We start from the raw sequence: 14,414 nt of genomic DNA on the forward strand, positions 1-14,414 counted from the left end.
ATACCTGTATCAGCAAAGAAACGTGGTACAACAGATTACTCATTTTAGTCATTTGTTGTTTGAATGTAATAAGTGGAGTTTGATGGATATTGTATATGTTATTATGGGTGAGAAAAAAGGTTACAGAACATTTTTAAAAGAAGAACAAATTAAAGGAATGGGAAAAGGATACAGGAGAAAGAAGGAACATGTATGAAAGTAATGAAAGAAGGAGTATAGGAGATAAAGATATGAAATAAATCATTCCCTATTGAATTTAAACAGACTTCTATACTATTACAGCTATAGCACTACATACATTTGCCCATTAAGCCTAAAAATCACACAGTCTTAGTAATACAGATAGAGAGAGAGAGAGTGAGAGAGAGAGAGTGTGTGTGTGTGTGTGTGTGTGTGTGTGTGTGTGTGTGTGTGTGTGTGTGTGTATATATGTAAAGTATAAATCTATCCATACTAAAAATACCACTAAAATTCTGATCCATACATTTCAGAAGTAGTTCGTAATCAGCTTTCTTAAATATTGTCTGTAATGTTTAATATTTTTATACTCACGTAAATTCACTGACAAATTGTAAGAATTTATGAATGCCACATCTGCTACTCCAGATGCCAAACAACGTAGAGCCCCAACATTATCATAGAATTTATTTCTAATTGTTGCAGCACAGGTTTCTTCATCAAAGAAGGGAATGTCTGAAACCACATCACACCAGTATTTAAAATGAGCCTGTACTAAGGTAATAGAATACAGAGCAAACAGATTATAGACTGTCTCAGTTTAAATAAACATTCACTTAAGATAAGAAAACTTTAGATATATTCAGTTATAAAAATGTTATTTTATATAAATTATATGTACATAGTACTGTTAGGTTAGGATTTTATTCAAATTAATACTGAAACAAGTTAAGAACTCCATATATAGTGTAAAAATTCTGGTGTGTTCAATATGTTAGAAATCATCTGTGCATCTTGACTGAGAGAGATCAGTATCAGCTACACTCATTGTTCTGTCAGCCATGTTATTTGGTCAGAGGAAAAATTATTTCAAGGCATATTTTTGAATTTCTTTTTGGGCCATGGGAATAGATATTGCAGAAATAAATGGACTTAAGATAAACACTTCAATCACTACAATTTATGTAAATATTACACATAGTTTTCTATAGGCAGTTTATATTTAAACAGTGCTTGAAAGTTCTCGTGGATAAAATCATCAAAACTATAATAGGAAAAGAAATGTTGACAAAATTACAAGATCCATAATACATTGTTGACCTTTATACCATAAAAGTGTACGTTCAGTTGATGGGTGTGGTGGATATCATCATGCATAGTGTTTCATGTATGGATCTTCACCCTTCATGTCATGAAACAATACTCATGTTCAGCTGATTATTATTTTAAGTGTGAAATAAAATACTATACATCATAATCACAGAGAAAGTCTATTGGGCAGTCTGTGAAATGAAAATTCTTTTGTACACTGGCCACTGATCCTATGTCCAAGGTCATCAGTCAGTCCAAAATCACTGATCTTAAGTATAAGATCATTGACCATAAGTCCAAGGCCACTGATACTAGCCCTTAAATCAATATGTAGGATTCCCCATTTAATTGCATTGATGCTTGTCTGATGGGGTGAAGACATCATCTGCCTTTGTTTTCATAATGGATGTCCTGTGTAGTTATGTGAGTGCTTGTCTACCTGAACATTCTCCACCCAATTACTTCTTCATGCAGAAACATATGTAGGTCTTCTTACAAGGAGAATGTTTTTATTTTTCCTAGCTCTACATCATGGAATTCTATGTGTGCTTAATTTCAGACTGAAACTCCATTTCTAAGGGGATTTAAATAACCATATTACAGGACTGCTGATCAGACTTTAACTCTGGGGTTAACAGTTTAGCAGTATGCTACTTGAATATATGGCCAGCTGGACAACTTGCAAGCTGTGATGCATAACCAATGAAACAAATCAGTTTAACATTGGACTGATAGTAAAAATTTTAATCATTGGTCCAGTGGTTAAAAATTATGAGAGAAAATAACAAACAGTATGATGACTAAAGAAGGTCTCTTCCATTTAAGGGAGTAGGCTACAAATATACCTAAGAAGTAGACTTTATCCAATTGTTTATCTTATTACTAAATATTTCATTTTCTTTATTATTGTAGTTTTTTCTCCAAGATGATCACTTACAGCTGCTGCCACTACTTGCTTCTTTGCAGAGGGCACACAGGTCAGTGTCCACAGAACTATGAAGTTGGTTTTTACTTCCTGGAGCACAGACAGATGCGAAGAAAGTACCCATTGATTCATCATATGGACATACTTTAGATTCTGAATCTGATGAATTTCTAATTGCTTCCACGAATGCAACCCATGCTGTTTGATAGAAAATAACAGACAAGCTTTAAATTATTAAGATTTACATAATATCAAATGCCACATCATTCAAAGTAACAGCCTCAGATTTAGTGTAATGTTAAGCCAATTTTTCCGTACATGGTCAGTGGCCAGTAAGCTCATTAACTCTTCACTATTAACCTTAATTAAAATAAACTTACAGCATTTATTTGACATTTATTTCAATCATTTCATTATGATCAGCAACCCAAAATATAATTTGCTAACAGAATTATAAGCATTGTATGTACCTGTATATAAGAAGATCGCTTTTGTAACACTTAAATTCACATGGAAACAATATTTTTTCCTAGTTTTAATACTTAATCAGATATTTTTACAGACAATATTTTATTTAATGTACACATTTAACATAATTATGATATTAAAAAATGTAACAAATGTGAGACACCATCCAGGAACACTACATTCTGTTCACCACTAACATCCTGCTTACTTTCACTCCAATATACAATGGGTATGTGCAAAACAAATGACAGCTAGCATACAGTATAGTTAACATTATTATGAACACTAATGCTATGTGCTTTGATCTAACTTGGGTTATTAGGTGATAAGACTTATCACAGGAATAAACTAGTACAGAAAAATGGAAGTATTATTTAAGAATTTAAATGTATTTTAAAAACAATGTAATTCTTACCTAATCCTGCAAATTCTGGGAAACATGCTTTCTTATTTTCCAGTTCACTCATGTTGGAAGCTGTTAAATTAAGATTAACCACTGCCACAATTTTGAAGTGTCCATCCTGAATTGTTTCTTGGTACATTACAGTTGTGAGGTTCGAGAAACTAAGAACAACAGAAGGAAAACAGAAAATGTAAGTAATTTTGGAAAGTAGATTCCTATAAGGACATATAAATAAAGTGGATAACCAAAGTTTGATTTTTGACAGGACAGGATATTTCAATTTTGTTTATAGGTGCGAAGATGTCTCTGTGATAAAGTACGCTGTAAAATTCTGCAAAAGTGGAAATCCAGAGAGGAACAATTTATACAAACACATACACAGGGTGTCCAAAAATGCATACACAGCAGCACCTTTTGTGGCTGTTTGTCAGTTACTTGCTCACTGTTGTCAATTTTGTCATAAAACTAATAGTGACCATTTCAAACACCTATACTAGATCTACCAATTCAGTAAGTGTCACTGCTGACATATGAAATGTTTATTAAAATATCTTTATTTCAGTCACTGAATGTGTGTATATACATTTTTGGGGATATTCTGTATATATCCATACATACTGCGTAGCTATGGGTCCAAGATTAGAACTGGTTCCAACAATGTCAGCATCCTTGTTTTTAATCTTCTTAAAACAATCTAGCTGGCTTGTTCCTTGGACACACTGCAACTCAGGAACAATTCCTTGAATAATTGCTGCCTGACGCAGCCATTCACACTTGTTGTTTTCTATATCAGATGTTGTGCACCACTTCACTGGTTCATGACAAGGCAGTGTTGTACCTGGTTCTGGAATCTCTCTACCTACAAAGAGTAACATCAAGAATTATATTACTATTTCTATTCCTTCCCTTTAGTTCTTTCATAAAACTTCAGGATGTCCATAATAACTTCTGTCCAACTCCTTATTTTATAATCAATAACAATAAAATTAACTGAAATTAAGTAACAATTTCTTTAGTGTGAAGTCATATTATTATGTACGTTAAGCATCTTCCGGAGACATAATCTATGATTAATAATTTTCTGAGAACTACTAACAGATTTGTGAGTTTAACAGTCCTATATGATTTATCTAAAATGATCTTAAAATTATCAAAACTAATACCTCCCATTATAAAACTCATAAATAAGGAAAGAGGGCAGGATATTAGACTATAATTTACCTCGTAAAATGAAAGACCTGAGAGATTCTTTATTAGCTCTTATAACCAACTTGTTCCCGTTTCCAGTTATCATAATTCTCAGAGTGTCTACCCATTTACTTGATCTCTTTAGCCTCAAATTTGTAGGTAGCCATACTTCCAGTGTACTCATTAGACCTGGAGCAGTTTCATTACTGTAAAATATAATTTAATTATTATACAAAAAGACCAAAAGAAAAGACTTAAAATCTGTGTTCAGGCATTCTTAATTCTAAAATAACATATGAAACATTTTTCAAAACAGTTTTTCATACCCCACATGAAAGCTGCATATATAATTTTCCCATTAATCTTTCATTTGAACTTAGTGGCCTGCTGAATAGTTAATTATACAAACCAAAGAACAGATAATAGCTAATTCACAAATACCTATATTAATGTGTAATTTTTATTTATACCAAGGTGCATTTGAAAAAATTATCACATATTGGTCATCATACTCAAAAGTAACACATGGCCTTACTGACTCTCATCATCACTGTCTGTCTAGGAAGGTGAATGAATCTATTTCTCTTGTTGCACTACTTATGAATCAGATTCTACCAATCTCATGAATATTTAATATAAAACATAACCCCATAATCAACAAGTTTTGACATCTTCAGAGGTAAAGATGCGAGTGAAAAAATTTGCACTAAACAATTAATTGAACTTGAATATTTTTTGATGGAAAGAAAAGAGAGGATTAGTTTGCTCTTTAATTATGAATAAATGTTGTTGTCCATGTCACCATGATAGGAATAAATGTGTTACACTCTTGAATAAATTATACAGAACAATGATATGATCAAACTCCCTTCTGGTCTAAAGATGATAAATTAATCAGTGGTGCACTATTCATGTAACTGAAACAAAATGCACTTACTCTTTAACAATAATAGATTTCCATGGTTGCTGAATCCACGTGCAGGGTTTCACAGTCATGGAAATATGTTCGATAGATCCATTTGGACACAGATACCTATAATTCTCTGGATTAGAACGTGCACTTCCCCCTACCAGCTAAAATTATCAAGGACACATAATCAGTATTTACAAGGATTTTACAATTGCTCAGTTAATCAAAGACAATTAAAGATAGTTTGGGTTAATACATAATTATAATAGCAATGGTAGTGACACCAGGATACTGTAGTAACAATAATATATGTCTGTACTTGAAATAAAAAAGTATGTCTGCATGTGAAGATTTATGCTGAAAATAAAAAGGCATTATTTTTCTTTTTAATTCCCTTTTCAGTTATAGTAACATGCAAACGTATATATACTGATGTAATAACCTTTCTTTCATCAAAATATATGCTAGTTCTGCTTTCTTCCCAACAAAATTAGCCCCTCTCATTAGCCACCTTGCTGACTAATTTGATAAGACTATGTGGTTAGGAATACAGTGCTCTCCTACCCTCAACAGTAGTTTCTATAAACTATTGCATTCACTGGCAATGTTCTGCATTGTTTCCTAACAGTTCAATTTTAACAAATAAAATAAATGAGTTGACATTGTATGATTCTATAAAGGTGTGGGACAATGGTTAATTAATTACAAGAATATTGTGTTAGTCAATGTTCATAATGTTAAAGCTATTCTGTGTGACTTACTCCAAAGTATTTCTGTACATATGAGTATGCCTCATATACAACATCTCCACCTTTCTTCGTGAGACAGTCAAGAGCAGAATACTGGTTGCCATCTCTCTCAGCATTGTGGGAACATCCATTTTTTGAATCACATAATTCACATAATTTTGAATACTGTTGCTCTGTAAACACATAAAAAGGTATTTACTCAGTAAGATTTGAGATTCTCATGAATGGGATGCTACATTTGTAATCTTGTTGAAAATGATTGCTGTTTCAGGGGACCACACTGCCTCCATCATCAGGGTCACCATGGAATTATTCCTAGAGGCTGTAAATTGAACTTGCATAGTTAACTAATATTAAGGTATGTTCAGAACTAAAAGTTACAAAGATGTGACTATTATATTTACCATATATACATATTATACATAGATATAAAGCTAAAATGAGTGAGAAGGTTCTACCAAATTATGCATTTCTTCACACATTTAACTTCATGAAGAATTTATAAAACTTCAAGTTCACAAACTCAAAAAGTAATGTCAAAATGAAAAATAACTACCTATTTAATTATACATTATATTTTAAGTTTGGAAGAACTCTAACTGACAAACTACAAATATTTTTTAAGCTGGAAATGAACATATACACTGATAAATGCCATTTACTTAGTTCCAGAGCTGTTATTTAAGAAACTATTTCCAGTGCTGTAAAATATACTATAATTCCCAGTACTGATACTTGCAAGAACAAATTCCCAAATCTACATAGTCACTTAAAACACTCACTAAGCTTCTTATCCAATCTATTATCCACTACCCATTCTCCAGGTCGACATGCACTTGTGAAGAAAGTAGATAAAGCACTCAGTTCATCTTCTGCAGCTGTCCTCAAGGATTTATCACATCCAACAGTACTGCTCCTGTTCAGGACCACTCTTTCAAAATGCTGTTCAAACACAGAGATACAAATTACTGTATAAAGCGATTTGTTAAGGCAAGCACTTTACGATCTTTAAGATGATCACTCTTTGCCAGTCATTTATCACTGCTTATTCAACATATTCACAGCTACAAAGTAAAGAACCAAACAAAATTAATTACAATAACAGTCAAAAACATACAGAGTCATAGTCAGTAAGCAGGAAGATGAGAATATGCCTAGGCCCCTTTAGAACCAGATATTTTAGTACCTTATATTTACATTACCTTTAGTACTCTGTCAGTCCATAACTGAGACTTGCTGAAACCTGGGTGACAAAATTTCTTCCCTCTTAAAGCTTCAAGAGTTCCAGGGAAGCTTTCTTTAACAACTGCAACTGTTGTGAAGTGGAAATCTTCTGCAAGAAGTATTATAAATTGTAAATATTAACTATAGCCCACATACTGCCTAAGCATTTTGTACCATTAAACAAATAAACAAAACAAATATTTGTTTCTGCAGGCATGTTAAACTTGCGTCTGCTTGCAGTAGATTTTTTCTAGCATCTCATTTTCTGTCATCATGGCAAGAGAACAAGTCACTAATCATTATCTCCGGAGACAGGGATTAGTTGTATTGATTGGGCCCAACAGAGTAGGTCTTACCCAAAGACGGAGATAGACTCCCATCTTCGAACGTCGTGGTTTCTATTGATTTTATTTAGTCTTGGATGATGGATATTCAGTAATCATTATCATAATCTTTTAAAGCTGAAGCTCACCTACATAATATTACATGCAAAGTTCACATTGTTTACTTATAGCTCAAGAACAGGCATACCAATTTGTACCAAACTTGGCATGCCTTGAGACCATCAAGTGATGATTTACTGGTCAAAACTGGAAAAGGTGTCCTGAGTTTGATTCCCACTGAGGGCATTTCCGGTAGCTCCGAATCTGAGCACAGTAGATGAATGGCGCCTGCACCATTGTCGTTTGTTTCGAAAAGGAGATTGCAGAAGAAAAGGCCAGAAACTCAAAAAACTATCCTGATTTTGATTCCTAGTGAAGATGGTTTCTGTGACTCGGATAATAAACACGACAGAACAATAGAGCCAATACAATAGTTATTTGTTTCGTAAAGGAGACTGTAGAAAGAAGCGTCACAACATGAAAAACTGTCATGAGTTCGAGTTATGAGGAAGTTCTATGCATACCCAAAACTAAGCACGAGAAGAATAGCGCCAATGTCAAATTTGCTAGTTTTGGAGCGGTGACTGCAGAACTAACGTCACAAACGTGTAAACTCTCCTGGGTTCGAGTATCGGTAAACATTTCGGGTTTAGGGATATTCTTTGTTTACAATAATCAACGGTACGTGATCCTCGGGAAGATATACATGACACATGCGAACCAACGACGAGGTTCTACGATACGCCTTGCGACAATGACGATTAATGTCATCTTTTGCGAAGATAAATCCAGGAATGCCACAAGAAACGACGCTGACAAACTAGCTCTGCACTGAGAATAATAATAGATTGTCAAGCAGGTGGGACAGATACGTACCACTAGGCCTTAAAAGATTATGATTTTTTTGTTACATGATTGTGTCTGAATTGGTATGAAGAACAGTATATTTTGGATGGAAATTTTTTTTTTACAAAGTGAATAGTATTAAAATTGTCATGAAAATGACAGAAAATGGCTTCTATGTTATCATCGTATATGATGGATTTTATATTTGTTTCAATATCACAGTCCTCAACATGATGCAACATAAATCTGATGTGAGATAAAAAGCTATCAGTTATGTCTACTACTAAAAAATCCACTGAAATTGTACAGGAGTTTGTAACATATCATAGTAGGATTAAATTCCAACGTAAGAAATGTTTTTGTGTTGAAAATAAAATCTCATGCAACTAGATGTAGCAGTGGTCTTATACATGAAAGGTCCTTGACTAAACATATAATTTCTTACCAGTTTCTCTATCAAGTTCTCGAATTTCAGCAATACATATCCTCTGCTGTTTAATATCAAATTTGGATGTCAAGATGACTTCTTCAGCTGTGAATATTCCAAAGTCTGCTTCATTTCTTTCCAACTTTAGAGCGCAGTCAACACTGAAATAGAAATAATATCTAAAGGCAAAACCTATTCATTATTTTATGATGTTGTCTGAAATTTTGAGGTTAGGAATGGTTGAATGAGATAAGAGGTGGCTGAAAATGATAGGCAGGGGACAATCAATTTCTACTTTAAATCAATATTATGGCAATTAGACATACAGAACAAATTACAGAAAGCCTAAAAGAGGATAGAAATTCCCCAACATTCAAATTTTTCCTAGTTGTCATCATAAATATTCAAGAAATTGATTTCAAGTTAACATATTGTACAAACAAATAATAAATGGTAAATTGAAATATGTAACTTACCTGTCAATTACTTTCACACAAATGAATTTGCTCTCAGCTGCCTCTAAAGTTTTGCAAGAATCTGATGTTGCCATACTTTCAGTAACACATAGTCTATCTGAAATAAATATATGCAGAATGTTTATCTGAAATAAATATTTCTAAGAAATATTTGACAAACATGTATATGATTATAATCATTCATTTACTTTAGGGGTGTGTGAAAATTCTGACAATTGAATGAAGAAATTCTCACTTCATATTTCATTATACATAATCAAAAGTAGAAACAGGGCACAGGTGTGAAATGAAAGTTACACAATTACATCACAAGAAATGTAATGCAGTGCACTATATCAGAGACCAGCACGCAAGCAAACTGCCTGCTGACAGTTTACTAGCAGGCATTACTGATCACCCTGATCATGGAGGCAGCAAGTACCTCTGAAATGTTAGTAAACTTCCACGAAACCACATGGTGCAACAACCCAGAATACGGTCATATTCTTTGTTACAATTACCCATTCTCTCTACGATATTTTTACCATAAAATTGTTTAGCATATAGGCCTATCATTAAATATTTGGCATGTGGGATTGAAACACTGATATAGACATACTTTTCTGGGAAGAGGGTGGAAAGATAAAACATATTTTACACTATTTCTTTCGACTTACCTTGTGAAGGATTGATGGATCGCTGAGAGTTATTTCAGGAAGCATATTTGAACAGTAAGTCTTGAGTGTAAATAATTACCTAATTTTATAGACCAGTATAATTTATTTCCCTCATCGTGTGTCCTTGCATGCCTTAATCTACTCCCTTATCAAATAACCATTTGGAATGGTCGTCTGCGCATGCGCCTCACTAACCCAACCTAACCTAACCTAACCCAATCCAGCGCAACCCAACCTAACCAAATCAACCCTAAAATTGGTTGGTTCCCAAAACGTTGGTCTCTTTTTAACAATTTGGCGCGGCTGATTGCCCGAGAAGATTTTATTAACTTTATCTGTTATTTTGTAACATCTGGTCCCTCACATTGTGGGAATAATGTACGTTTGGGTTACTAGAGAGTATTTGAACCTACGAAGGAACTGGTACAGAGGTTGGAGAACGATGTATGTGGCTGCTTTATAATTTGTATTCTTCATAAAATATTATTCGGATGATTAAACAAAGGAGGGGAAGACGGACGCATATATAAGATGACAAATGTGTACAGAATTTTCGTCGAGAAACATGAAGGGAATAGACCATTTGAGACTTAGACGTAGATTGGGGGATAATATTTAAATACATAAAAGAGGGTGATATGAGTCTATGGACTGGATACATATGGCTTAAAATAGGAACCAGTGGTGGGGTTTTGTGAACACGAGAATGAAAATTTGGGTCCCATAAATTTTGTAGAATTTAGATTGTAGCCTTCAAAGTTGTGATTCCGTGTAGTCTTATGGGTGCTTTGCAACGTGTCAGAAGAAACTACCGCCTCCGTCCTTTGCCTTGAGAATGGAAACAATGGGAGATGATAGGTTAATACAAGACTTTATTAACCACCTACACAACATGGCGTCGAAACCCAGAAGACCACAATACAAATTTTCACAGCTGTGGAAACTTCAGATCTCATATGTAGGAAATTTTTTGACAAGTTGAGCGACTACTAGCTATTGAAGCAGGACTTTGTTCAACATAAGGTAAATCCGGGAGAGACGCCGCATTTTTTAATTCGGGGGGGTTCCGGTAAATCCTTGGCCGATGTCAGTACATGTCCTTGTTCAGTGAGCCAAGAGAAATGTTGTGAGTGAACGCATTGAAAATCGGTGCTGTTTTGCAAGAGTTATAACTGATTTTATGCTGTGAGTTTGTTAATTTTATGCTCAAAGTTATTTCTATTGTTCATAAGATGTGTCTTTATTAGTTCAAGTCGAAGTAACTATGAAATCACGATACATTAGAGGTTTCCAGCGTTGCTGGTCTTGACTTCACACGACATGGCCGCCATGTTGGTCATTGGTAAGGCAAGTGGGAGGGCGCGACGTCTCTCCCTGAAGATAAGGAGAGACGCCGCAAGAAATTAAGGGAGAGATGCCGCACTTAAAAAATACCAGATCTGATTGAAAAAATCATACATATACATTATAGAGTACTCAAAAATGCCTGTTCTATTGCATTATCTGATCTTATTGAAGAAGATTAGTCCAGTTTTCCCAGTCCTCACTGAAGCAGCCAACATAGAGGAAAGGCGAAAGAAGGAAAGAGGAAATGAAGTCAAAGAGCAGAGGAAAAAGGCAAAGGTGAACAGTCCGAGTACTTCAGGTCTACAAGGTTGAAAAACTTAAAAAAAAAAAAAAGTTCTAATCAAAAGACCCCTGAAAACTGTAACACCAACAAGTGCTGTGAGTACTGGGAAAACTGTTGCAGAAACTGGCTGCATGAGTTCTGCTCTCCGTATAAATTTCATTGACTAACGCTTAGACTTTAAATTCACTGGTTTACACTTAGACTCCAATCAACCTCTGGAACATTTCTCTTTTAATTTACTTGATAATTGAACATTCATTTGCTATTCATTAACTTTTCAATTTTTATTGGTATTCACATATTTTCTCCAAGTTAATGTTCATTAGTTTGAATGAAGTTCATCAGTTTTCATTTACATATGTTTCTCTTTGAATTCAAGGATGTTTGCAAAGAGCGGCATCTCTCCCGGCATGTCCGGCAGAGATGCCGCAAAGACAACTTTTTTATCGCCCTGTATCTCTGAGAATTAATTTGCTTTAGAAATTTTGTTTACGGATTAGTATAATAGAGATCTTAAATATAATATCTCTGAATTTTCAGCCGTTTTGACCATTTTCGGATTGAGTTAGAACAAATGTTGCAAAAAGTGCGGCATCTCTCCCGGAATTACTGTAGATAGTTATAGCACGGAAAAAAATATGTTTGTTAAACATATCAAGTATTATTGTCACTGTAATAGTAGGGCTTAGTCTGTGTAAATGTACTTACATTTTCCGTCTGAATTTTGGGCACAGATTCCCAGGATTAACAACAACATGCAGACTTGTCTCTTCATGACGTGTGACTGGTCAAATATGCCAATACATATGCTAGTCGTTGAGAGCAGATTAGCGTTATCACAAGGCGTGGCCCAGGATGTTACACCTTCATTTAAACTATAAATTTCGAGGTTTATTTAACGTATCTCAGACTGTATAGCATCGGAAAATACGATGATCTATGAATGATAAATTGGATAGAATATGGGAGAAACGGCAGTGAATTAATTTAAGACACTACCCTGGCATTTGCCTGAACAGAGAAAGCTATTACGATAGCCGGTCTCCTGACCGAGATGTTAACCCAGGAGCTCACGAATACGAAGCAAGAATGAGTGTACAAGAAAAAAGTTATAATAATGTACCTATGTGGGACTGGTAATGAACGTGGGTGAGAAGTTTCAAGCAGCGACAGCTTGGTTTCATTTATAAACACAGTACTCGCAGGACTGTATTTCGATTTATGTTCATTAGATTTTCGCATCTTCGTACAAGCATTGCTTACGTGTTTACACACGTATGCTTTCCCTTCCCTCATAAAATGCTCGCGGTTCGTTTCGCGCTCCGCGTATCAGTCTGACTCAGTTCTTAAATAGAAAATCTGTGAATTTTAATGCATGCTTGCAGAATAGAATTTGGTGCAACAATAATCGCCGCACCTTCTGGACATCGCTGACCTTTCAATTGAACAAATTTAAACATTACGATTTCCATGTTCAGCTTCCACAAATTAAATTGATTGACCAAGAGGCAAAGGGAGCCTCAGTTTCTGAATTCTATATTTATGCTTCAGCAAATTCTTTTGGTTCTTTTCAAATTCAAAAATAATATGTAGGATTTAAGGTTTTCACGGCGGTGAGTCAGAGGATAGCTGTCTTCATTAGATGATGGAGGCAGCAAGGACCTCTGAAACATCGGAAAACTTCTATAATGCGTTCCAGCGTTTTTGGCCGCTGAACTTTGTGAATTGACACCTCGGAGCGAGTCACTTACCGGAAGGGATGGCAGCAGGCTGCGTACAGTACACACCAAATAATATATCACCACGGTATGTAACACAGGAAAGTCGATTTCACTACAATACACATCACTAGAAAATTAACACTGCAGAGAGTATTACATAATTTTATCTTCTTCACAACTCCTCCGTCCTCTTCCACTCCTCACAGACCATAGCTTTCTGACACATCAGTTGATTAATCAATACCGCTGTTGCTGTCCACTCCAATATCTTCAATCATACATATAAAATATATTAGTGACAAAGCGTAACTAGGCGTGACCTCCTTTGAAAGCGTGACGAGAAGACGCCTTCAGTGTTAAAACATCACCAAGATTTTAAAAGCGTGACAAAGCGCGACTACGAGTTACGTACTGTAACGGTGTCACGAGATGTGGCTATAAGTGCCGAAACGTGGCGGATATTTTCAAAACGTTACCTAATGTAACAAACTAACCTAACCTAACCTAACCTAACTTAACCTAATCTAACCTGTCGTAACTTCATCTAATGTATTGCAAAGCAGCAAAAATTAGCCGAGCCGTACGTAACATAACGTAAGCATGTCGAAACGTGACGAAGATTTACAAATCGTGACCAGACGTGACCAAGAGTAACAATGTGTGACAAAGAGTTGCTAGGCGTGACCTGCTATAAAGGCGTTACGAGAAGTCACCGCAAGTGTTAAAATACGATGAAAATTTGAAAAGTGTCTAAGCGTGACCGATCGTGCTCAAACGTGACAAAGCGTGATGTACTGTAACGTAGTGAGGAGGTGTGTCCAGAAATGTCGATGCGTGACGTAAGTTTACGACGCGTGATCATGAGTGATAAAGCGTGGCTAGGCGTGACGAATTGAGTGGTGCGCATAGTGGGCAGTTCCTGCGAGGTCAGCGGCCATAATCGGTGGATCCAGTTCTACCTGATTACATGACTCAACAAACAAGAGGACAGCCATCTTCAAAAATAATAATTGGAATCCTCTCCTTGTCAAGTTGTATGTTGGCTAAGATACTATATTTTACACGTGAAACGATTTCAAATTACACCTTCCTACTGGGAAATTCGCCACGAGTCACAGAAACTGATATTTTACGTTCTC

General features: G+C 35.2%; 1 protein-coding gene across 3 annotated transcripts in view; it reads right to left on the minus strand.

Moving 5' to 3' along the window:
- Nucleotides 1-14,224, minus strand: part of LOC110829637 (transferrin) — an 18,914-nt gene extending 4,690 nt beyond the window's left edge. Inside the window, exons 1-12 of one of the 3 annotated variants that reach the window (XM_022063575.2) lie at nt 13,306-14,224; nt 9,269-9,365; nt 8,811-8,953; nt 7,115-7,245; nt 6,695-6,854; nt 5,925-6,085; nt 5,191-5,327; nt 4,287-4,459; nt 3,684-3,924; nt 3,078-3,226; nt 2,207-2,392; nt 553-693 (exon numbers count right to left, since the gene is read on the minus strand). In XM_022063575.2, coding sequence (XP_021919267.1) covers nt 553-693; nt 2,207-2,392; nt 3,078-3,226; nt 3,684-3,924; nt 4,287-4,459; nt 5,191-5,327; nt 5,925-6,085; nt 6,695-6,854; nt 7,115-7,245; nt 8,811-8,953; nt 9,269-9,342 — 1,696 coding nt within the window. In that variant the 5' untranslated portion in view covers nt 9,343-9,365; nt 13,306-14,224. Of the gene's footprint in view, nt 1-552; nt 694-2,206; nt 2,393-3,077; nt 3,227-3,683; nt 3,925-4,286; nt 4,460-5,190; nt 5,328-5,924; nt 6,086-6,694; nt 6,855-7,114; nt 7,246-8,810; nt 8,954-9,268; nt 9,366-9,924; nt 10,103-12,262; nt 12,927-13,305 lie in introns of those variants that run through there. The other 2 variants (XM_022063572.2, XM_022063573.2) reach the window with 2 other exon arrangements.
- Nucleotides 14,225-14,414: the final 190 nt, after the last annotated feature.

This window comes from Zootermopsis nevadensis, unplaced genomic scaffold (genome assembly GCF_977971745.1).
Source record: "Zootermopsis nevadensis isolate Lab colony 2312 unplaced genomic scaffold, Znev_1.0 Znev_ptg000020l, whole genome shotgun sequence".
NCBI classification, from domain to species: Eukaryota; Metazoa; Arthropoda; class Insecta; order Blattodea; family Termopsidae; genus Zootermopsis; species Zootermopsis nevadensis.